This window comes from Rissa tridactyla, chromosome 2 (genome assembly GCF_028500815.1).
Source record: "Rissa tridactyla isolate bRisTri1 chromosome 2, bRisTri1.patW.cur.20221130, whole genome shotgun sequence".
NCBI classification, from domain to species: domain Eukaryota; kingdom Metazoa; phylum Chordata; class Aves; order Charadriiformes; family Laridae; genus Rissa; species Rissa tridactyla.
The window spans coordinates 41669678-41694249 of NC_071467.1; the positions used below are offsets into that span (position 1 = coordinate 41669678).

The following is a 24572-nucleotide window of genomic DNA, read 5'->3' on the forward strand; positions in this document are numbered from 1 at the left end:
AAGGCTGGGAAAACTTCATAGGTGGAAAAAATAAGTGTGCTACGTATGCTGGGTGATGTGTTAGTAAGGTTTTTATAAATGACGAGTCAAAACGGGCTGCGATTGGATTTGGGATCTTTTCAGCTCAGAACTATTTATGTAGGGGAGAATGATAACTTTTATAGCCTAGTCTTCAAAGATTTGATGGGCTTGTATCTTTTGTCTGAAAGTTATACAGTAGCTGTTTAAATGTAACGTGACATTTACTAGTTCTATATTTACATGTGTTTACCTGATGTTAAAATAGACAGAGCAGGTACTAGTTCTGCTTTTACTGATGTTTACACTATATTTACTTGTTCACTTCAAAGATATTATGTCACATTGTATTAAAAAACAGACTAAACACTTCACAAAGAGCTTACCACAGGGAAGATATATTTGTAAAGGAAAAAAAAAATGAGGTTTAGCATCTGCCTTTGGAATGTTTCAGGCTTACTGCAACCTTTGATAGCATAGTTTGACCAGGTTTTAGAGTATTTTGATTTTAGTTTTAACTGTTTTTTCACTGAGCTTTATTTTAAGCTCATTTGTAGTAAACGTACTTTTGGTTTTAGGGTAGAACAGAACACTTATTCCAACTAGATGTTGCTGGGAAACTAGGAGATGTTGTGCAAACTCTACATCAGGTATGTGGTTGTTTGATATTACTACACACTTCGTCACAGCATCTTTTTTGATATTTAATGGAGAGCTCTCTTTAAATATTTATTCTCAAGGTGAAATTCTTGGAGTATCTATTTTTAAAATGCAGCAGTTGAACACAGCATCTATTTCTGACAGCTGTCGTAAGCTGCCCGTATTAACTTTTACTACGCAGGATGGTAGTATATAGACAAAGTAATAACATGACAGTGGCAAATGAACAAACATTTCCTGCTTTAAAAAGAAATAATAGTAGCTCTTTTAGTGTGCTGTCACCAAGAATGCTAAAGCCCCCTCAGTTTCTACTCAGTTCTGAGCTGTGTGGGAGATCTCTGCTATTTCACTTAAAGCTCATTGTTCTCTAGCTTTATAGGGCTTCTTGTCTAGATAAGATGGGAGATCAAGCTGCCATGGTAAGTGTCTGATTGTTTCTAATATCACTGTTTAATAATGAAATTCTGATATCACTGTTTAGGAATAAAATTCTAATTGCATTTGAATCATAGATCATACTAACTTTTTTTCCCCCTCCACATTAGATAACTGCTATATTGCAATCGCGCTTGGCTAGGACGTCATTTGATAAAAACAGGTATCTTTCTAATCACTTTGTACTGGGAATGATTTTCAGCTTGTTGGTTGATTAGTCTACTGGATTGGTACTTAATAGGTGCTTGTTTGGGGCAGCGTAAGTTCTCTAATTCGGGGAGTTATCTTCTTGGTATTCTGAACCGCCTGGAATGGAGAAGGGGAAATTCTGTGTTGTGAGAATGAAAGTACTACTTTTTTATCTTTTCAAACTGTTCCGTTTATCTGTGAATTTGTTGCAAATTGGGCATCAATATATGCCCAATAAAGCTCTGTATAGAAAAGTCAACTGGCTTACTGCTCTGAGACTGGTGCAGAACATAGCAACTTTCCTTTCTGGAGTGCCTGTTAAAGTAGAGGTCTCAACAAAGAACTTTCTTCATGTCTAAAATAGGCTTAGTGCAGTCCCCATTCTGATGTCCCAAGGTTATAAGCTAACCTAAAGCCTTTCTAAAGAATTTATGGGTAGCTCTACCTAAGTAAGAACTGGAGGTAAACTTACTCCCTTTCTTCACTTGTAGATTTCAAAGCATTTCTGAAACGCTGCATATGGAATGTAAAGCAGAAATGGTGACACCACTGGTGACTAATCCAGGGCATGTGTGTGTTACTGATGCTAACTTGTACTTCCAGCCTCTTAATGGATATCCTGTAAGTGCCTCATAGATGGTCTTGCATATGCTGTGAGCACGCTGCCCCTCTAGTGGACAGTTTTCATGTTCTGTATTATTCCTCTTAAATGCACATGGAGCACATCTCCAAGAAGACTCTTAACTGAATAAGCAGAAGCTCCTTAGTTTTCCTTTGGTCTATGCTGCTCTGTTGCATTCAGTGTATCTCTACTTCTGAGGCTTTATTCCATGCTAACTTGCTTAAAGTTGACCTCCTACTGACAAGGCACAAACTCTCCTTTGCCAATCCTACCTAATGAGGGCTATATATACATTCCGTTTATATTGGAAGATCTTAGCTAGGTTTTCTGTTCAGCTGATAATTTCTTTCTCTAGAGGAAAACTGAGTGCATGTCGCAAACAGATTACTGCTTTGGAACTTTGTCACAGAAATAGTAGTGATAGTCTTAGCAGGCTGATAATACACTAAAAGCATGTCCAGGCAATGAAAATGTGTTTAACAGCTGAAGATAACAAAATGCCATTCAATTTCTGTCCACCCGGTGGCACCATTGGCAAACAGTTTGCTCAGCAGCCCAATGGCTTCCTTATTTTTAATCTAGTTTATTGTGTTCTGCTCCTCTCTTGCATGATTATCATAAGTGGCAACAAACTGGGATCATCATACACTATTCTTTATTTATTCTTAAGCTGCTTTTCTACTCAGACAAGAACCAATAGCAAAGACAAGCTGCTTCTTTTTAACATAACTGCTTAGCACCACTGTTCCACTGCTAAAATGACATGGATGGATATTGCTTTCATATTGCTATCATCTCTAGTCAAGAGAAACTTCAGGTTGACTGGAGAGGTTAGTGTAGAAGACCATATACCTTCTGGAATATCTCCATCTTTTCTTCCCCCTCCTTTGCCCCCCACAGAAACCAGTAGTACAAATAACACTGCAAAATGTGCGTCGCATCTATAAAAGAAGACATGGTTTAATGCCAGTGGTAAGCTCAAATATTTATATTTTTTTAATGTCTTGCTGTATATATAATTTCTTAAAATGACCAGCTGAAAATGTGTGCATCGTTAGGTAAAACCTACGTGTTTTTTAAAACTCTGGATTAAGTAGAGAACAGCACTCAAAGATCCTTTCTGGTTTTTAGGTGTTCCCTGTGTTGTCAAAAAGATGAAAACAGAAAGAGTGAACTCTGTCAAGGATGAAAAATTTCTTTCATAAGCAGTCATTGTAGGGGAAGGGAGAAGGGAGTACCTCCAGGGAGCAATTCATTCCATTTATCTCTAACACCTATCTTGGGATAGAATGAATTGCTCTCTCATGGTGTATTTTCTCTCTGGATTGATTCATGGAAGGAGCTCGATCACTGGTTCAGATTGAGACTAATGTGGAGTGATGAGTCCTGCTGTACGTGACTGAGGGATGATGGGAGTCCTGCAGTGGAACCTCAGATGTATGCTTTCAGTGTTTGCACTGAAATTTCAGTCTTTAACGAAATTTTTGTCTCAAAACACATTTAAACTAAATAGCCATTTAATTCTTTGCCTTACTCCATTCACTTAGGACAAAAAAGTATATTATCTGTGCTCAATCAATCCAGACAGAGCCAATTTATGGACAGCTATAAATCTATACTTGCCTAGTTGGGTGTAAACTGAATGCTTTTATGATTAGAAATAGGAAAGATCAAAATGTTAGACTTTGTGGGCAAAACTGTTACCCAATTTAAAGTCTTACGTTTTAGATATTAGTAACTGGAATACTCTGTTAAAAAAACCATGAATATTACAGCTTGTCAGTAATTGCTCTCACTTACTTTCCCTCCCCCTTTAACTTCTAAGGGACTTGAAGTATTTTGCACAGAAAATGATCTATGTTCTGACATCTACTTGAAATTCTACAACTGTCAAGATCGAGATGAGCTCTATTTCCTTATTGCAACATATATAGGTTTGCAGCATTTATTTATTAATGTAGTCCGTAGTACCATGTGAGGGGAAATTTGCCTGGGTTTTGCTCTGTTGATTTGTGGGAAGAATGAGAAGAATAAACAGATGTGCTCGCCCTAAAAAATTTTGGTAGAAGTAAGCGAAGTTCAGAATGAATGTTGTGAACTTGCATGTATTCTGTTTGTGTTTGGAGAGCTGAGTATGAAAGCTGACTGAAATAGCATTATCAAGGTGAAACTAATTCTTTTGATTTGCAACTTGGTGTGCACCGTTGTGTGTTTAAAAAAAAAAAAAAAAAAAAAACCCAAACAAAAACCAAACCAAACAAAAAAACCCACAAAGCACTTTCCCTTCAAAGTAAGGGGTAAGTAAGATCCACTCGGCTAAATTGTGTTTTGCTGACAGAATATAGACTAACTTGTGGGTGGATCCCCCTGGCCCCCAGTTAAGTCCAAGTAAAAATCCTTTTGAGAAAGTTCCTGTAATGGATAGATTTCCAGTGCACACAAAAATACCTGAACTTTCCTCAGCTTTATTGTGTGGTTGGTGGAAATTAACATTCTGAAACAGTTAAATTCTCATTTCTATTAAGTCTTGTATGCACTAATTCCTAGAAAGTGATGTGTATCTTTTGCAGATCATGAACAGAAACTCTCTGTCAGGATAGTCTGTGTCCTGGAAAAATTAAAGAAGAAAAAGCTAATAGTTTTTCTGTAATGCTACTACAACTGAAACACTGAAAGTCATGTTTACAGTCAATATTGAAAGTGTTTATGTAAATTTTATACTATTTTGTTATTGTAGCAGAGCTCTAGTTCTGTTTTAATGAATTTGCCTAAATATCAGTTTCCCCACTTCATAAAGCGAAGTGGAAAGGCCACAAAGGAGCGATCGTTTCCCCTGAGAATCGTTTTAGTCTTTTAGATTTAGGAGAAATAGATTCTGATGTGATTTTTCTCTATTATTGAAATAACTGCATGCTGTTACCTTTCTTCAGACTTTGTTTTCTGGGTAACTTTCAAAGATGAAATTTCAAGGTGCAGATGAAGATGAGGATGTTGTTGCTGGAGCTTAGAAATAAAAAAAGGATGAGCCCTTTCTCTAAAGGTGTTTGTAGCCCCACAGTAGCTGTCTCTGACAGCAGGAAGGTCCTCTCTTTTGAAGTTGCTAACACTTTTTACTTGTAGAATTTAAAAGTATTGAGGTGAAGGGAGGGTTGGAATATATTTTCCCAGCCCAAGCTGAGCTAAATAAAGGCCCACCACATCTAATCTGAATGCTTTTCCTTCTAGCTAGTAACTGTAGTGATAATATCTGACTGTTTGATGTTCCACAGAAATCCAAGTTCTTTAGCTTTGTGTTGTAGCCTTCAGCTGCAAGTGGTGGTAAAACGTATTTAAAGGCTTTTAAGTAGGAGGAAGAGCAGCCTTTAACACAGATGCAGTAAAACAAGCATGCAGAATTGTGCCTTATAATGCGTTGTAAGGCAAGGATGTGGTTTCACTGTGGTTACTTCATGAGGAGGCTGCTTGGGCGGTTTCTTGCTATCATGCCATGATTGCAGTCCTTCAGGTCTGTTATTTCAGGCACTTTCCAAGGTGCTGTAAACTCCATCAATGGAAGGAATGATTAAAAAAAAAAAAAAAACCAAACCCAATAAAACACCCCTCTGTGCAAAACCACTCCCCCACATCCCCATCTCTTGATAAACCAGCCACTCACAGAATAGACAAAGATAGTGATGATTCTTCTTCAATTTCATTTTAAAATTGGAGAGGCAGAATGAAATCAATATTCCCAGGTGATTTTATTGTCTTGCAGCATACCTTTATATGACAGCTATTGAGTGGAGTGTAGTGCAGTTTTGAATTTGCTGAGCCCCTGCCTAATGCTTCAAACAGAAGCTCCAGGTGCATAATTACTACTTTGAGTGCTGGTCAAGTTTTATCTTCCTCTGGTCTCTTTGTTTCAGTGGTTCTGAAACTGGATCGTACTTAGATGCAAATGTGACTACTTTCCACAAGTCATTGTTGGTGGGCATCCTTGGCTGTCCAGTAGGAACATATATTTATTTTTTTTCTTTACACTAGTGGAACTAATTCTAGAAATTTGAAATCTGAGAGGTTGCCTGATTTCCAAGAGAGCTGTTCATGGTCTGCAAATATTTTTCTATACCTCCATTAATCTTCAAGTTCTTTCCCATCCATTGTTTCTGTGTTTGGTTTCAGTGGTCCTTCTGCATGATTTTTTTGCTGAATGCAATTTAGGCCTGTTTGAACAGATCTTACAAAATGTATAAAGTATAGTAGCTATTGAAACATAAAGCTGGCTTATTCTTTTAAACAACTTTGCCCTCAATTATTTTATAGTACCTTGCATGGTGTTAATCACTGTATAATTTGGGGCTGGAACTCCAAACTTCAAAACTCTTAATGTTTTGTTTTATTTTAGAAAATCATATAACAGAGCATACGGCTGAAAGTTATATGTTGCAATGGCAGCGAGGACATATATCAAACTACCAGTATCTTCTTCATCTCAACAATCTGGCTGATAGGAGCTGCAACGATCTCTCCCAGTATCCTGTATTTCCATGGATCATAGCAGACTACTCTAGTTCAGTATTAGGTATGTGTATACAAAAAGGGAGGTTAGTGTATTATTTCCAACCGGAAATATCTCGGGGGCAGGTTTACACTGTGTGAAGTTCATGGCACATCAAAATGCACCTGGTGTTAGAGATCTTTGGTGTTTTCTTGTGCACTTATGCTTACTTTAGAGTGTAGTGAATAGAACACCTCACCTTTTCCCTGTTAAACATTTCCCTCATCACATGCAGAATATGTACCAAGCATCTGCTTGGTCACTTTGAAAATCTATTCCTGAGCATTCAAACACTTCCTATGATTCCAAGAAATGCAAAAGAGCCAGTAAAATGGCCTTTTATGGAACAAGCTGGATGCATTGAAATGTATAGAATCCAGGTGTTCTTTTACAGTTCTTAGCATTGCAAGTTGAAGGGAAGATGCTAACAAGGCTTGTGCCTAAATCAAGGGTCTTTGTGCAATATGTGTTGGAAGCTTGTCCTTAGGAGGATTCTGTCCCTCTACAAGGAGTGGAATAGGGTAATCTCATGGTGTTCATCAGCACTGGCTCAAACACTCCAATCTGATTGTTTGGTGGGGCTTAACTGTAGTGTGACAGAATAATTAATGAATAGAAAGAAGACACCAGCTGCTTCTCTGCCTCAGGTAGCAGGACCTATATTGACTAGGTGATGTTAGTCACAATAGCTGTCATATGTATGTAACTACTGGCTCTTAAGCAAGAGGTTTGAGATTAAGCCTACTTGGAAGGAAGGAAAATGGGTAGCCATTTACAGCAAGACTTTTATTCTTTTGTAGTTAGGGAGCAGAGAAAATTACTGGAGGGGTTCTGTGTTGGTTTTTTTGTTTGGTTTGTTGTTTGGGGTTTTTTCTTGTTTTTAAATATTGATTAGAATCTATTCCTGTCTAGTAGGAACAATGCATTAACTATGGGGTTTTTTTTAGATCTGACAAAGCCTGAAACATTCCGTGACCTTAGTAAACCAATTGGTGCCCTGAATAAGGAAAGGCTGGATAGATTATTGGTATGTATATCTTGGCTTTTATCTGCTGCATGTTTTGGGCCTTATACGCATTGGCAATAAAAGGAGCTTTGTCAAGCGAGCTTTGCGAACTATGTAGTTATCTAAAACAAACTATAAACCTATCAGAAGCAAACTTGCCTATAAACATACCACGCTTATGATCAGCGTGATTTCATCGGTATTGATTTTATCAGTACTAATTTAAAATTATTTGGATTTGTTCCTTCTCTCTTACTACCATTTCATACATATATGCTTTTAAATGTTTTGCGTCACTTTTAAAATAAAATCCCCAATTCCATTTAGCCATTGTAACTGCATTTGTATGGCAGGCACTGAGATGCTATAAAAATATATGGAAATATAAAACTTCAAGACCAATGGATTTAAATGTGTAATGTAAAATGAGTGTATGAATTAAACCAGATAAAGTAGTAGAAGTCTTAAGTAGTTCCATTTAAGGAAAAATGCTGAATTTGAGGGAGTGTACTTCAAAGGAAGGCAATCTGGATTCATGGAGATCAGAGCACCAACTTGAAATTTTGACATGCAGATAATAGTGCACAGACTTTTTCCATTTCTCAAAGTAGTCTGACTTTCTTTTCATAAGCAGTCAAACACATAGTTATAGGCTTACAACTAGGTCCTCAGTTTCTTGGCTTTTAATTCTTTGTATAAAATAATTGTCTTCTGTGGTGAGTTAATAATTCCAAAATCATTTACAGAACATAACTATTTAATGCTTTGGAACCTTCATTAGTGCTTAGTGAAGCATTGGGGGGGGGGGCGTGGAATATTGCTAGACTAACTGCATTGTATTGACATAAAAGATTAAATATTTCAAAATCATAAAGCTTCCTAAGGTTGTGGAGGGTAAAACTATTATCAATATTATGTTTTCAGTAACAATAAATTCAAAATTTTAAAAAAATAGTAAAGGTCTGACTGTTTCCTCAAGCTGTTACCTGCCTTACACTTTCTGCAGTAAAAGTCATTTTATGTAGATTGTGATAAGTTTTATGGATAATGCATAGGAGCTTCAGACAGGAGGGAATCTTCCAGGTTGAAATAAGTCTGTATGTTCTACCATAATTCCATTAAACTTCATGTGAAAGACAAAAAGGAAGTATTTGTTTGCACTCCTTTAAAGTTGAGTCACTGCAGTTACGTGTGAAAGCTGAAAACCTGATAATTCTGGATGGTAAATTATAACAACATTTTTGCTTTTTTGATTTACTGATCTGGTTAAAGCTGTGTGGTTATTAGATTTAGAGTATGTTTTATTGTTAAGAAAAAAAAATTTAGAGTGGTCCTAATCTGTGTCTTCAAAAAAAAAAAAAAGTGTGTATGTGTTCAATATTGAAGAAAAGCAGGAGTGCTGATTTTAAACAGACCTCTCTTTCTTCTTCCTATGTTGCAGGCACGTTATCAGGAAATGCCAGAGCCGAAATTCATGTATGGGAGCCATTATTCATCTCCGGGTTATGTTTTGTTTTATCTCGTTAGAGTTGGTAAGACAGCTTTTGCATGCTCTCTGAGCAGACAGTTACCTCCAAAGTGGACAAGGTTTGGAGCAAGCTGTGACTTTTTCTTTCTCCTTAGCACCAGAATACATGCTCTGTCTGCAGAATGGGAAGTTCGATCACGCTGACAGAATGTTCAACAGGTTTGTTTACATTTTGTCTATAACTAGGTTGGGTCTGGTTTTCAAATATGCATCAAGGGAGTGCAAAGCCTTAAAAAATATTTTTTAACAAACTTGTTTTTAATATGTGTTATATAGTCTTGCAGAAACCTGGAAAAACTGTTTGGATGGTGCAACAGATTTCAAAGAGGTAAATGGCTGGAAAATGATTCGAGTCCTTCTTGGTCTCTGTGCTTTCTGTTCTCTGATGTCTCCTGTTGATTTGAGAGTTTTGGCGTGGGGGTGTGTTTGGCTGGGTTTTTGCTGTGGTGTTTGGGGTTTTCAGTTGTGTGGGGTTTTTTTTTAAGGCTGTTGACTGCATTTTATGAACGCTTCAGTGTTTTTAACTTCTTCCTTCTCTGTAATTCCACGATTGCTTGTCTGTATCTGCTTTCTGGCTTTAGTTTAATGGAATTGTCATTGTGAATATGTTATTGAAATAAGTGTGAATTATCAGAGTGGATTAAGGCTGAAAAGATGCAATGCTCTGTATCATCTGCTGGAATTTCATAAGGATTTGGCTGTTTAACTGAAGAGGTTAAACTATGGAAATTTTATCTTACTTTTTTGAGCCTTATGGAAACCACAACTTGTAGACTATGTTGAGAACGATTAACTGTCAAATAGTGGGTGCTGTTAAATAATGGGTTTTTGAATAAAAGAGTGATATATAATAAATATAGTAATACTTTTTTTTTAAAAAAAGTCTATAGTTAATCGTAATGGAGTTAAGGTTGGTTAGCTATGGTGGTCTTTAAATAATTGACTAAACCTCTGAAACTTTTGTTATCATCCTTGTTTTATTCTAGATTTTTGTCTTGATTCTTACCTGATGTCTTAAAAATAAGAAAGTAGCTATGCAATTAGGGTTCTGAAAATGCTCTTAGATATTATGGATTCTTATGTTACACATTACATGTTAAAATATTTATGCCACTCTAATTGCCTTGTAGGTAGTCAAGAAGCCTAAAAGTAGTTGAAAGCATAATGGGAGGAAGTTTCCAGTGCTGCTTTACTGGTGCAGAAGAAAGCCTGGAAAAACTACTACCTAACTTTAGGGCTTGACATACGAACTTTAAGTTTTTACTGACCATATTCTATTTAAGTGATCAAAGCTAAGCTAATCTCAAAACTTGTGGGTTTGTTTTTTTTTTTTTCCTTCCAGTTGATTCCAGAATTTTATGAAAATGATTCTAGTTTTCTAGTAAACACTTTGAAGTTGGACTTAGGAAAAAGGCAGGGTGGAAAGATGGTTGAAGATGTAGAGCTTCCCCCTTGGGCATCAGGTAATAATAGTCAAACTTCTTGGTTTATGAATAAATTCAGGATTGTCTAGATTCCTAGGATGGTGGCTCTTCTCTCAAAAATGCTCATTCCATTTTCTTCTGAAGGAATTTTTGCTTTAAAACATTGACATAAATTTTCTGTAAAAATTAAACTATTAATTGAGGTTTGGTGCAGGGGGGTTGGGGTTAGGGGTTTTTTGTTTGGTTGGTTTTTCAAGAAGGAGGAGGAACAGAAATGGATACCAATACTGAATGGGATATCTTCTGCTTTAATTAACCTTTCTCTTGCCAGGTCCCGATGACTTTCTTCAGAAGAGCCAAGAGGCTTTAGAAAGTCAGTATGTGTCGGAACATCTTCATGAATGGATTGACATAATATTTGGCTACAAGCAGAAAGGAAGTGAAGCAGTTTCAGCTCACAATGGTAAATATACACTTTACAGAAAGAGAAAAAGAAGGGATGCTTTAATTAGGCAGGAATGGTAAATAATAGCATGTCTGTAATGCCTGATTATACAACTGTGCTTTTGTTGTTTGGGTTTTTTTTTTCCTTTCATCATTGCGGAGGGGGTATTTAATGAAGCTTAAATAAGTCATCCTTCCTTTATAGAAAGGGCTAACTTCTCAATCTTTCTCTGAGTCTCCTACAAATCCTAAAATTTTTTCAAATAAGAAACCCAGGATTAAAACACAAAATCTCAAACTCTGTAGCTTGCTGAAATAGCTTAGTTGCTTAAGTATAACCAAGTTGAATAAAAAAATACGACTTTTTTTTATAGTAGATATGCAAGACAATGAGCCTTGTATTTCTACATTGTACAAATAAACTTCTTTTTTTTTTTTCCAGTGTTTCACCCATTAACTTATGAAGGAGGAGTGGATTTAAACAGGTAGTTAATAAGAATCAGAATGTTTTTGCTAAAGCAATTAGATAAATTTCTCAGTATGCCTCCAGGTTCTCTGCTGGCTGTAAAAGTGCTCTGTATGTGAATGGTGTCGCTCTTCCATTTTATTCTCCTGAATATGCAGAGAACCAGCGTCAGGTTGTCACTTCTAGCATGCATGGAGAGATTGTTACTTCAACGTTTTCTTCTGTCTGGCTTCTGTGAAATTGTTTTATTTTTTTAATTGACAAGCATACTGTCATCATACATAAACAAGATTATGAAGCTGCCAAAAGACTGTCTGTCACATCTGTGGTAAATCAGTTCTGTAAGAATTGGTGCTGGCCTATAGTATACTGTAGTAACTGGGATGCAGGCCCATGCTTTCAGGGGAGGGGAGGAAAAAAAAAAAGTACCTGCCTTATTTAGCTTAATTAAATATCTTGTTTTTGTAAAGTATTATGGACCCCAATGAAAAAGTAGCTCTGCTGACACAAATCTTGGAGTTTGGACAGACGCCAAAACAGTTGTTTACAATTCCTCATCCCCGAAGGATAGTACCGAAGCTGAAAAGCTTGTCTCGAACATCTAGTCACAGTGTTTCCATAGCTGAGTCTCCAGGTAAACCTATAACAGATAAACTGACGATGTAACAGATTTGTAATTTTGAGAAGTTCTGTATTTTTCTCCCACAGGAACTCATTATACAAGTCTCTTGGCCACTTTCGCTGTAAACCAACTCAGAATAAATCCATGAGCTAACTGTTAGAGAAAAACTGGCAAGACCAGTTTCAAATTTGAAAATACAGGTGTTGTCCTGCATTGTTGTCTTCCGTTCCAGTGGTCTCCTCTGGGACTGCTCAACCTCAGCTTTTGCAGCTGTGGGAGGGCTATCATCCTCGGCCTTTTATGGCACTTCAAAATCAAGCTTGATGTGACAGCAGCTTCAGTGACCGTATCTGCAGGTGTTCTAAATGATATCGAGATTTCTTCAGTTTTTGAACAGGGATCTCTTTGAGGTGATCGATTGGCTTGGTCTAAATAAACCCTCAGAACTTAAATTAAACATACAATTTTTTTTTCCTTTTCCATGACTTGAATAAAAATTTGTAAAGAAATTACTTTGTTTTCCCTATGTACTGTAGGGACAATGTTTATTGAATAACTTTCTTCAAGAAAAGAATATGTAATGCCATCACAGGCTTCTCTTCAACTTAGACCATTTATCTGAAACTAGGATGCTATGGTCCTCTTTATATCTATAGTGGTCTACTATAAATTGGACCAAATCTTCAGCCTAGGTATCACATGGAAAGGTTTTTCTCAGTTGGTTATCTTCAATTAACTTACCTTTTGAAGGCTTTCATTTTCAAGCAGAGAAGTGAAGATGAGTGCTACTTGGCATGGCAACCTGTAGCATCCAAATGGCAAGAGTGGCTTTGAAAGTTGTATATGGTGATAATAACATTCATATGTGTTAAATAAATATGGTGGTATGCTGCCTAAGTCATTAACTTGCAGATCAACATTTCCTCTTGGGTTTGGCCTTTTTATAGTAATTGACATCTAACTGTCTCAATTCTGTTGCATTTTTTTATCCTTTAACTTTTGTAGCACTGCCATGAAATGAAGTTGTGACATTTCTAACAGAATGCAATAGAATAATAAAATCACATGCCATATTGTAGCAGTAGATGGATTTCCTAGTACTTTTCCATTTGGAAAGCTCTTCATATCTCCACGGAACACCAAAACATCTCTGCAGAAAAGTTTTGTTTGTATTTTTTTGTGTTGTTTTTTTTTTTCCATTTTGGAAATGCATTCTGTGAAGTCTCCAGTTTTAAAAGCCCTGCATTCCAAGAAGAGATTTGGAAAAAAGTTAGTGATCATGTTACACTCTGCATTAGCCAAGCATTCTTGTTTCTGGAGCTCTGCATGATTTCTGTACTTTCATATTTTTGTTTGCAACTTCAGCTACCTAGTTATTTGAAATCTATCTTTTTGTTTTCTATTTGTGGTGAAACTTTATTGTGGCATTTTATTCCAGTTTCTCCAAATGAAGAATCATTTGAAGATTTGACAGAAGAAAGTATAACACTTGCTTGGAACAATATTGCCAAACTAAAATTAGATGAGCGATATAAAATTCACAAAGAGTAGGTACTATTTTCTTCTTCTCACAGTCAAAATTGTTCCATTTAACTGGGGGGTGGGGGTTAGGGTTTAAGGTAACCGATCTGAATGATGGGTTAAGGTTTAAGGTAAATCCTTTTCTTTGTGAGACAGATCATTGATCTGATTACACAAGATGAGTATATGATGGGTTATCAATCCAGAAAAGGTATTTGTCAGTTTGATTTTCTTTTTTTGTTTGTTTGTTCCTTATACAGACTGAGAGCTAAGTTCATTATCATTTTAGTACCTGAAGCAGATATTAATTAACCTTCTCTAAAACTGTGATAGCAGCAGCTGGATAAAGACTTCCATTTATTTATTTATTTATAACCTCAGGAGGACCTAACTTCTTCATCCTATTTGATTTGAAAAGTTTAAACCACTTTAGTTGAACTACTGTACACCTCAAGCTGTTGCTGTGTGAGCAGTTTTCCAAGTCTCCAGCTATAGGTTTTCACTTAATCCAGGTACCAAACTGCTGTTCTGATGGATTCGTAGGGAGCCATGAGTCAGCAGGGGCATTTCAGGTGAACTTTGAAAATACCTAACAATGAACAACAGCAATTATCTTTTAAAGAACAGATTTTCCTTTGGCACCATCCCTTGTCCTAGTGGCTGGACTAGCAGGAGGATTTCTTACTACCTTGAGTACAGCTACTTTCTTGGTGACTGTAACTGTAATCTAGAAAAGAAACATTCTCTTGTCCAGAAAACAAGGTAATATTTGTAGTGAGAAAGGGCCTCTGTTACCAGATTGTTAGAGTTAGGAAAGTCCTAATCCTGAAACAGACTTGAATTTCAGCTTCTGATTGTTTTGTTGTTTGTTTTTTTTTTTTCTCCGAAGACTGGTGAGAAAAAAATAGAAGCAGGTCTGATAACAGAATTTTGACTGTGCAGAATGCTCTGTGCGTCCTAACAACTCACTCCCTGACATAAGCTATATATCTAAATTTCTAGACTATAGTGACTTTGCCAATATCAAATTTGAGGAGAAAAGACATGCAAGTTCTGATTCCTGACACTTGAAGTATTTAGTGTCTGCTTCTAGGCAGGTTCCTGACTCTCTTTGTAGCTAATCCCAAATTGAAAAGACTGAAAAGACTTGAAAAACTATTTATCCTCTGACATGAGCATGGCCTTTCTGATGAGGATGAAGTTCTTGCAGAACAATATGGGGAATACATATTATATCAAGGTATATTTTTCTCTCTAGGCATATAACACACCACTGTAGTGCTTTTAATCTCCGTGAATGTCTTAGCTCTTATAGAGATCAAATAATAAATTTCAGCTCTAGTCAATTTACAGTATGGGGGTTAAGTTTCAAAGCCTGTGAAATCACCTATAAACTTAATTGTATTAAACAGGGCAATTACTGGAATAGCAGTCACTTGCAATGGGTCTTCTGTTTTCACTACATCCCAAGGTAAGTATTACTGCAGAGGTATTTACTAGAACCTGCAGTGTAAATGCAGGTTAATGTTTTGTGAATAAAATAGCGTGAAACTGAAATGTAGGTACAATTGAATCCCATTAATATCTTCACTGAGAGCAAAATGAAGACAACCTTAAATGGGATATTTCTGGAATCACTGAGTTCTGGGTTTTTTTACAGTCATGAAAGGAGTGGCCCTAATCTTTTGCCAAATGCAAGATTCTTGTTTTCACTTTGTGCTCGATTCCTTCTTACTGTTTGAGGGAATTTCAGCATGCAGATGTGAAAGGCTACTTCTGCTTGGCTTTTGCATTGTCACCTTTGAAAGTCAGCTATTATAGAAATTAAATATATATTTCCTGTAACGAAATTTCTTAAGTACATGAATTTGTTAAGTTTTAGATCACTCTGACTCCTAAGATTTCCATATTATCTATATCTAGGCTTGTGAAGGTGGTAATTTCTCTCTTAGAGTTTGATGGGCGTGGGGGAGTCCATCTGTAACTATTGCAAAACAGGCCCAAGTCACAAGATTTATAAAGAGTTTCTCGAAGACTGTGAGAAACCTATACCTGTTTTTCATAGTAAGTTATTTGAATATTCAAACAGGAGCAAAATTACTGGCTTCTGTAATATAAAAGTCCTTTTATCTTCTATTTTGTCCATTGTTCCCAGATTCAACTTTGAAGATGTTTTCCAAAGAATCAAAAACAATCCAGAGAAGTGTGTCTTTTTCAAACATGGTAAGTTGCTGTCACGATAAAAAGGAGATCATTGAGAATCTTCTGAAAGCGACTCGGGGAAGTGGCTCTTACCGTACATCAATGCCTCTTTTCCTCCCCTGCCTACTCAATTGTATTGTGTGTGAATAATTTAGCGGAGTGAAGTGGGGCTCTGTCAGGCCTCCAGGGAGACAGACCGCATTCTGTGAACATGGGAAGGGAGGATTAAATGGTTGCACCTTACTTCTCTGATAGCTCTGTTCTGAGTTGCCCTGCTATTGAGGGCGGGGCTTGCGATAGACAAAGCCTGGCATGAGCAGAGGAGTCTTCCTGAACAACCTTGAACTGCCACTGGGACCAGAATCACAAAGCTTAAAATTCCACCCATACGCTTACATACAGCATTTGCCTTACAGCATCCAAGTGCTTGAAGGCTGTGAGTCAGCCGGCAGAGGAAAACCAAGCATAGAATCATAGAATGTGTTGGGTTGGAAGGAACCTTTAAAGGTCATCTAGTCCATCCCCCTTGCAATAAGCAGGGACATCTTTAACTAGACCAGATTGCTCAGAGCCTCATCCAGCCTGGCCTCAAATATTTCCAGGGATGGGGCTGCCACCACCCCTCTGGGCAACCTGTCCCAGTGTCTCACCACCCTCATTGTAAAGAACTTCTTCCTAAGGCACAGGAAGTGGAGTTTATGCTGGGTGAATTTGAGCCATCCTTCCTCAGTGAGCGGTGATCTCAGCAACCTCTGAGCAACATTTTTCCCCTGCTTCTAAAACAGAACTTGGAAAGAGATTCTATGTTTGATTTTCTGGGCTTGAGCACTGTGGCCAGATCTGGGTCCTACGGATTTACTCCCAATTGTCATGTTCAGAGTCCTTTATTGAGGCAAGACACTAGGATATATCAGCCTTCTCTGTGTCCTCGTCTCAAGGGGGAACAAAAAAGGCAAATGGGTTGCCCAGACAGAAGCCATAGAATGCTCTAACAGGTCCCTAAGTAAGTTGCAGAGCTATGGCCTGCCATGGCAAACGCTAGCAGGTGAATCTAGATACAGCAATTCCTAATGCTTTAGCCAAGGCAAACTTAGGAATGTTGCTTCTTGTCACTGTAAAAAGGGAGGTCTTTACTGACTCCTATGCCAAAAGTCAGTTTTTCATGAGGAGGCTTTGTATATTCTCTGTTCTGTTTGGTGGGTTTTTTTTGTTCTTCTTTCTGTAGTTTTAGTGCCGATACGTTGCAGGAAAGCTAGAAGCATTTTACAGTCTTTTACAGTCCAGCAACTTACTGTTTGTTGTTTTTTTTTTTGTTTTTTTTTTTTTCAGAACAGACCTAAAACATGACCATTAGAAGTACTGGGCTGATTTTTATTTATTTTATTATTTTTAGCTTGCTCCTTCCAGTGATAGTAATGTAACTGAGCAGCTGTTTGTGAAGAATGTTTCTTGTCGAGAACAGTAGGAATTAGATAGCTACGTTTGCTGTTTGAAAGAGCTGAGCTGATAAGTAGCTGTCATGGAGAGCAAACATCAAAGGAAACCTTGATTTTTAGTTTCTGTTAGCTGTTTCCACCTAGAATTGACAGCAGCTTACAAGATGAAGAGCTGACCCAGTTTCTCCTGAGCGAGGAATTGCATACCATGTCCTTCAAATACCAGCATTTTGAAAAAGGAGATCTGCCAGTTCTGCATGTTTCTGAACTTCAGTGCTACCTTTATATTTACCAGGGATTAATTATTCTTGCTGTTCACTGTCCAATGTATAAGGTTTTTCTTGATTAGTGTTCATATCGCACCTATATGTTGTGTGTATGGAAGATTAACATGCTTTTGGAGAACAAGAAGCATTTTAATGTACCTCAATTTTATTTGGAGTAAGAAATTGGATGCTACTTTTTTTTTTTTTACAGGCTTTGTCATCTTGTTTGATCTTACCAGGAGATACCACTGTTATAAGTTCTTCATGGGACAATCATATGTATGTATTTACTTCCTATTGACTTTGTTGAATTATATTGAGTGCCTTGTCGTTATGTTTATGGTTTTAGATAATGATAGAGAAATTAATTGTTGAAACGCAGTGTCTATGTTTCTACTTTTTTCTTAGTAGATTTCTGTTAGAAACTGTAGAAACAAAGTTACTTTCATCTATTTAGAAAAAAACATTTAAGTTTTCTGAAGCCGTAATGCTTTTGTAACCTTTTCCTGTTAGATATTTTTATTCAATTGCATTTGGAAGACAGCAAGACGTCTTAATGGGACATGATGATGCAGTCAGTAAGATCTGTTGGCGTGATGGGCGTTTATATTCTGCATCTTGGGATTCCACTGTGAAGGTTTGTATGTGGCTTTGTTATACTTCAATAACTATTTATAGCTAGCACTTTTTAATATTCAGCCAGACAAATGCTTTGCAGTGGGTGTACCTGTTGTTCTAGAATAATAACTTAGCTAGTATGACAGCAAGTTTATTTCTAGAATATCTTCTTCATTTAGCTTTATCTCAACTGTGTTTCAAAGCTGAAATGTTACTTTAAAGGGATTTCATTCATTCTAACTTACTCTGAATGTGGGGGTTTGGGAGGCAAACTGTATTTGTTTAAATGTAATAGGTTTTGTAGCTTATGTTCTTCAGCTAAGTGGACCAGGAACTTGCTAAGCTAAAGAGCATGCCTACAGTTAGGTGAAAAATAATTTGGAAGTTAGAGACAGGAAAGAATTTAGCAAAGCCTTCTGTGTATGGCTTTTTGGTAAGTATACATTCAGTGCAATGATACACCTGTAAGCTCCTGTAAGCTACCTGGTATCAGTGTAGTCATGTTTAATATGTGGCTCTGCTTAGGGTAAACAAGTTCACGTGGCATGGGCTGTTGCTGTATTCTGCCACGTAGGCAAGGCCCGCAGTTAACACAAGCAGCCCTCCTTGTAATGTGAGAATTCGGTACTGAAGAAACTCATCCAGAGTTCTGCTAATGCTTCCTTGAGCAAACTTGAGTATCTGTGTTGTAGGTGTGGCACTGTGTTCCTGGAGAGACCTTGAGCAATAAAAAACACCACTTTGAACTGCTTGCAGAGTTGGAACATGATGTTAGTGTAAGTATGTGGATACGGATGTAGTATCTCAGAATATGAAGATTACTTGCTCAAGGATTCGGTTAGGGGGCTGAGGAGATGTGCTGTTTTGGGAAGTGTGTGTGTAGGGGGGGTGTTTCATTTTGGTTTTTTGTCTGAGATGTGTCCTGCACCAGTGTCACTTGCTTCCCCAGTTGAAAGGCCCGCTCCTGGGGACTGAAGCAGCGGTATAAACAGGTTTCTTAATTTGTCTTGCTCAGCTTGTATGCACAAAGTACCGGAGGGGTAACTGGGTTTGGGTGGGGTTTTTTTGTGTTAGCTTCTTTGTTTTTGAAACAGACTACTGTTTTTCAGGTATTTTCATTGTTACAGCTTCCTCTTGATGTATTTTTGCCAAAGACAAGCAAATGAAAAAGAACTTGTCCAAGTTGTTTACCGTACAATAAAATATATTACTGAATTACACTGTAAATATATTAACACATTGTGTGCACTAAATCATAAATGTACAACTGCACACTCTTATTTACAGCCTTTAATGTCACTGTAGTAGGCTATTTAGAATTACTGTGTTTTAAACCTTCTTAATAGTTAGGTTTTTTACAGGTGACAACATAGACATTTACTAAAACAGTTCTGATAACATTTAAGAATTAGAAACAACTGATGACTAGGAAGTTCTTTAAAAGTAAAGAAGAATTCTACCCTTAAGGGTAAAGTCTTGCATTTAGGTGTAGAGTATGGGTACTAACAGTAGTCTGATATGTCGATTTGCTTTTCTGATTCTGCAAAGAAAAAGCAGTTTAAAGTATCATCGAAGGGACCTATCTCTTACTTTTTATAGGCAGTATTTTTAATAATTGTACTTAATTGAGGATGTTGCAGAATTAAACGTTTTTTGTAAATGAAATATCATCATATGGATAATAGACTCACTTTGCGTATGTTTAAAACCTGTCTCGAGATAGCTCACATGAAAGAATAGGAAAATCATGGGATGTTTAACTTCCTAGGTAAATACAATCGACCTTAATGCTGCAAATACTATGTTAGCATCTGGAACCAAAGAGGGTACCATTAGTGTCTGGGATGTTCCTACAGCAACAGTGTTGCACCAGTTGCCATGTCATTCTGGGACTGTGTTTGATGCTGCTTTTAGTCCTGGTACGTTGGATTTCAGTTTTTAATATGCACTCTTGGGAGTTTCAAAGGGAATCTTATTTCTGATTTCATGTCATATACCCTTGTTACTGGAACTTTAGGGGGGATGGTGAGATGTTTTGGACTGACATCTGTCTCCGTTATAAAGAATTTCATTAATTGTACACAAGGTGATACTAGACTGTAGACTAGTGGTCTAGACTTTAAACCATTTTTGTTTGTTGTTGCTTGCTTGGAGACTTAATTTACAGTACATTATCTATAAATAAGTAGGTCAGGCAATCTAACTTGCAGTATCACAGACTGCTTTGGTAACTAGAACTGAATGTCTAAACATGCTTTTCTGTTGTTGTTTATTTTGTTTGCATTTTTCTGTTGTACAGACAGCAGACATCTACTCAGCACAGGAGAGGACTGTTGTTTTAAAGTAATAGATGTCCAAACTGGAATGCTTATATCTTCTGTAACTGCTGGTGAGCCACAGAGGTAATTCTGAGAACATACAGATTATGAAGCTTCATGGCCAACTTGGCCGTGGAAATGTTTGGTGGTTGGTGGTAGCAGAATAGAAAGGGCAGAATACCGGCAACTTTGTTTTATTGAATAACTTTTTAAAGTGCAAAGGTTGATATTCTGGCATGTTGTGTGCATTATGGTCAAGCTTTCCAAACTCGGACAAAACCAAACAAGTATCTAAGTAATTAACTTGCATTTTTTCAACAACAACTTTAACTTCCATAAAAGATGACGAGAGCTGTAGCTAAGCAGCTCTTCCAGCAGCTGAGCTACTGAAATTTCTACCAAGTAGACAGTTCTTTTAGTCGAATCTTCTCTGTCAATAATGTCAATCATCTCTGTCTTCATATTTTTCCTTTTTTTTTTTTTTTTGCAATAATTCCTTTTTTTTTTTTGGATAATTTATGAAAAGAGTGGCTATTATAATTAGAGTGATCACTCTTTTTTTTCACAAACCAAAATGCATACAGTTCTATATGGTTTACCAGGTAAACAGATGGAATGCTCGTTCAGTTACTGGAGTAAAAATGTTGCAGCCATACACGGAGTACACTTGTTGGTTTTGTGTGTATGTGTCTATACACATAAGTACGTATATGCATGTGTATATATTTTTTCTTCAGTTATTTCCCTTCAAGTCCTCTTTGCACTTCAAGTGATTGTTTCAGCAACATGAAGGGACAGAAGTGAAAGTGATGGTTCATGTGGGCACTTGGGTACCATGCGCACGCGCAGCTGACTGGCTTCTCTTCTATTATGTGAACACATTTCATCCTTCTGCCAGGAAAGCCTGGCTGGGTCTGGGGCAGTCAGAGAAGCAAGTCTGGGTTATGACCGTTTAAAATCATTTGGGAATAGCCTTTCCAGAAAGACTGTGTTAAAGGGTAGAGTTTCCTTTAGTTTCATACCTCCATTTTCAGTTCTTTTTGGCTTAGTCAGTTTGGAAATGTACTTGCAGGTGCTTCAAATGGGACGGAAATACCATCTTATCAGGAAGTCAATCTGGTGAATTACTGATTTGGGACATTCTTGGAGGAAAAGTTATTGAAAGAATCAAAGGACATACGGGTACGTCTGAACTATTCCTATTCGCAAATTGAATGGAAGATTCTGATTTTCTAGCTCTGTTAGTATTGAAAAGTTTGAGAGTTGTCTGCTCAGCTAGTGGGCTGTTCTTGATGTTAAGGTTATCTGGAACACCAGAACTTAAAGTAGGTCCACATGAGCCTCCTAGAAAATTTAGTAATGATGGAGGAATATTGCTGTTTACAAGACTGACCAAATTGACCTGGGATTTTTCTAATTCATACAACATCACAAAAGTCAACACTTTTTTACTTCATAGCCCTAATAAAGTGTTGTGTAGACTGTGCTGTATACTTTGTCAAAGTCTGTCTAGACCGTGAGTCTGACAACACAGTAAGTAAAGTTTACTGGAAAGTTGTTGTGGAAGGGGCTTTATAGGCTTCTTAAATATATCTGTATAGTCTTCAGTACATTAGCAACAAAAATATTTGAAGGAGAAAAACGCTGGTTTATTCAGTTTGGTTTTTAAGGCTGCTTTCATGAAGAGTTGTTTCAGACTTCCCTACCATAAGCTTGTAGTCTGGAATTTGACCTGCGTAGAGATCATTCTGTAGCTAGGGAGATCTTTAGAAGTGGGCTTCAAGGCATATGCTAGAAGATGTGAATATACTTTTAATATGAGAAGTGGAAATGGCAGAGTGAAAAATCTCACTTTCTACAGAAACCTCCTCCCCTTATCCCCATGAATCCTTTTGCGAGTGTGCCATCTGCATTCTACACTGCGACTGACATTGTCCCTGTAGTACCCAAAATCCGTTGAGGCCATGTGGCATGAGGTCATTACTGTGAGTAAGCACAGCCACCTAGAAGCCTACTAAAGTTCTTCTTAGCATACGTGGTGTCAGTGTAATCCAAACTAATGATCAGATGATCCTAAACTCTTTTTAAAAGATCTGCTCCATCATCTGGAGTACCACTTTCGTTTGCATTTGGATTTAATTTTCTGGTTTGGTTTTTCTTTTCCCAGGTGCTGTAATGTCCATGTGGATGAATGAACAGTGCAACAGTGTTATTACAGGAGGGGAAGACAAACAAATCATGTTCTGGAAACTGCAATACTAAGTGCCTTTCCCTCCAGACATTTAAATGAACTCTTATTTTAAACCAAACCTTTTAAAGGAACTTTACAGTGTGCAATGATGGCTGCCGAAGTTCAACCAGACAGGAAGCTTTGTTCAAGTACAACTTTCTATGTTATGGTGACTTCATTGAGAGCTCTTAACTTCCATAGTGTATGCATTTGTTTTTCATGGACTATCATACTAAAAATGCTTGTCTAAAATTATATCTAAGACGAAATTAAAGACCTATTTTTCTGTAATTAAAGAACTCTTAACGTGCAGTCATTGTTTGATTTACATAGAATGCGTCATAGCTTGCTGTTCGAACTGGTTTCAAAGAAGCATTTGCATTCTTAACTTAAGGTGTCTCTAGGGATGCTTGCAGCTTAGTGCTATGTCTCATGCCACCGTGTATGTACCTCTTGTGTACTCAGCCTTTCTTCTTGCAAAGCAGCAGCCTACTTTGAACACCAAGGCAGCTGTTGTTCTCAGCAGGGGTCAGTCTAGTCTGCTGTCTACTTTCCAAATGTGGCTATTTGCAAAGGCAGAAAGAATAAGAACATATTCTGTATTGCTTTTTCCTATTGAAAACCAGCACTAAGGCGTTAGCCTCAAAGGAAGCCAAACATAAAGCTGATCCCCTAACAGAGAACAGTCATGTGTCTGTGTGTGTGCCTGAAGTTAGTCTTAGGCTTTATTGCTACTGCCTTTCATCACTTCTGTTACTATCCTTCTCTTAATATTATTTAGCTTCTTCATGTTTTGTTTGGTGTTCTCAACCTCTTCCAACACAAATCGTCTTTGAGATGGAATTTAAATACACCCTTTAAACAGAGCTACAGCTCCTGGTTTATCCAGTCCCTTGTTGTTTTAACCCTGTGACAAAGCAGTGTTGTACTAGGCTTACTTTCTCTGCAAGGGGCTGTTACAGAGTTAAAGACTTGAAATAGTCTTTAAATGGCTTATTACAGCAACAGGCAGCTGCAGTTGTGATGTTCCTCCAGTGTGACCCAAGATCAATGTTTGTTTCTCCAATGGTATTCTCTAGAGCTGGTATTAAGATGTGTCCAGGATGTGTATTCTTCTCAACCTGCTCAGTCAGTACTTTGTAGCCATCCTGCCTTGGGTTTTCAGGGCACGGCTGTTTCTTTAGCATTGTGAAACAATTGTTTTACAGTTAGGGGGCCATTTTTTCACACACACACACACACCCCCACACACCCCCACCCACCCACCCCACCCACCCCCCCCCCAGTTTTCTATGATGCTGGACTTTGCAATAAGGTAATGGCATGATGTTAAAGCACACTGGTATTTCAACTGCATGACTCACTTGGCTTAGCAAGTAACTGAATTTTTATGTAAAAAATGAGTGTGTGTGGCAAAAGCTTAAGCCAAGGCATGCATACCTGCTGTTACCAGTCTTAACCTTGCAGCAGAATGTTTGCTGTCAGCCCTGTTCCTTCACCTTTCACTATATTTGTTTCCCAAACACATCTGTGCATGGGCAAAGGAGAGAGAGCGAAATCACATTCTGCACTTGCCTGGAAATGTCTTAAGTGATTTCTGGAGTGTGTTAAAAGCTTTTTAGGTGTTGTTTTAAGTGGCTATCATCACTGCTTGTTTACCTCCACCCTATTGTATTTTGTCTGTGGCCCAAAAAGCTTAGATTTTCTACATTCCAGTACCAGTCTGAATATAAAAGTTGCAATGTAACTTCTTTTGCCTTTTAGCACATCCTCTTTTTGCATTCTGTTCCTGCTAATGTGCAATTCTGCCACTCAAGTTATATTCCCATCCCAAAGGAACAACAGAGCAAGCGTAAACTATACACCTTCCTATCTGTTTTCTTGATGCTCTTTTACCCAAGTTTCGGGCAGAGCTGTGCTCCTTTGTCACTTAGGGGGCCTTCTGCTGATCTAAACCAGAGGAAAGTTATCCTGAAGTTAGTGACCCCCGCATCTTGATTTAAGCTACTTCAGAGCAAAGATGGACACCC

The 24572-nt window shown here is 37.6% G+C and overlaps 1 protein-coding gene across 5 annotated transcripts in view; it reads left to right on the forward strand.

Annotated features, from left to right (window-relative positions):
• The window catches only part of NSMAF (neutral sphingomyelinase activation associated factor), a 39539-nt gene extending 16698 nt beyond the window's left edge, over positions 1-22841 (forward strand). For 2 of the 5 annotated variants that reach the window (XM_054190376.1, XM_054190375.1), the window contains exons 7-31: positions 597-668; positions 1050-1097; positions 1224-1276; positions 1794-1923; positions 2825-2896; positions 3750-3858; positions 6309-6485; positions 7409-7488; positions 8909-8999; positions 9091-9154; positions 9272-9323; positions 10338-10458; positions 10751-10882; positions 11306-11348; positions 11800-11963; positions 13390-13498; positions 14885-14943; positions 15628-15695; positions 17588-17655; positions 17890-18013; positions 18687-18770; positions 19763-19913; positions 20294-20396; positions 21385-21494; positions 22480-22841. In XM_054190376.1, the coding sequence (XP_054046351.1) occupies positions 597-668; positions 1050-1097; positions 1224-1276; positions 1794-1923; positions 2825-2896; positions 3750-3858; positions 6309-6485; positions 7409-7488; positions 8909-8999; positions 9091-9154; positions 9272-9323; positions 10338-10458; positions 10751-10882; positions 11306-11348; positions 11800-11963; positions 13390-13498; positions 14885-14943; positions 15628-15695; positions 17588-17655; positions 17890-18013; positions 18687-18770; positions 19763-19913; positions 20294-20396; positions 21385-21494; positions 22480-22574 (2379 nt within the window). In that variant the 3' untranslated portion in view covers positions 22575-22841. Of the gene's footprint in view, positions 1-596; positions 669-1049; positions 1098-1223; positions 1277-1793; positions 1924-2824; positions 2897-3749; positions 3859-6308; positions 6486-7408; positions 7489-8908; positions 9000-9090; positions 9155-9271; positions 9324-10337; positions 10459-10750; positions 10883-11305; positions 11349-11799; positions 11964-13389; positions 13499-14884; positions 14944-15627; positions 15696-17587; positions 17656-17889; positions 18014-18686; positions 18771-19762; positions 19914-20293; positions 20397-21384; positions 21495-22479 lie in introns of those variants that run through there. The other 3 variants (XM_054190379.1, XM_054190378.1, XM_054190380.1) reach the window with 3 other exon arrangements.
• Positions 22842-24572: the final 1731 nt, after the last annotated feature.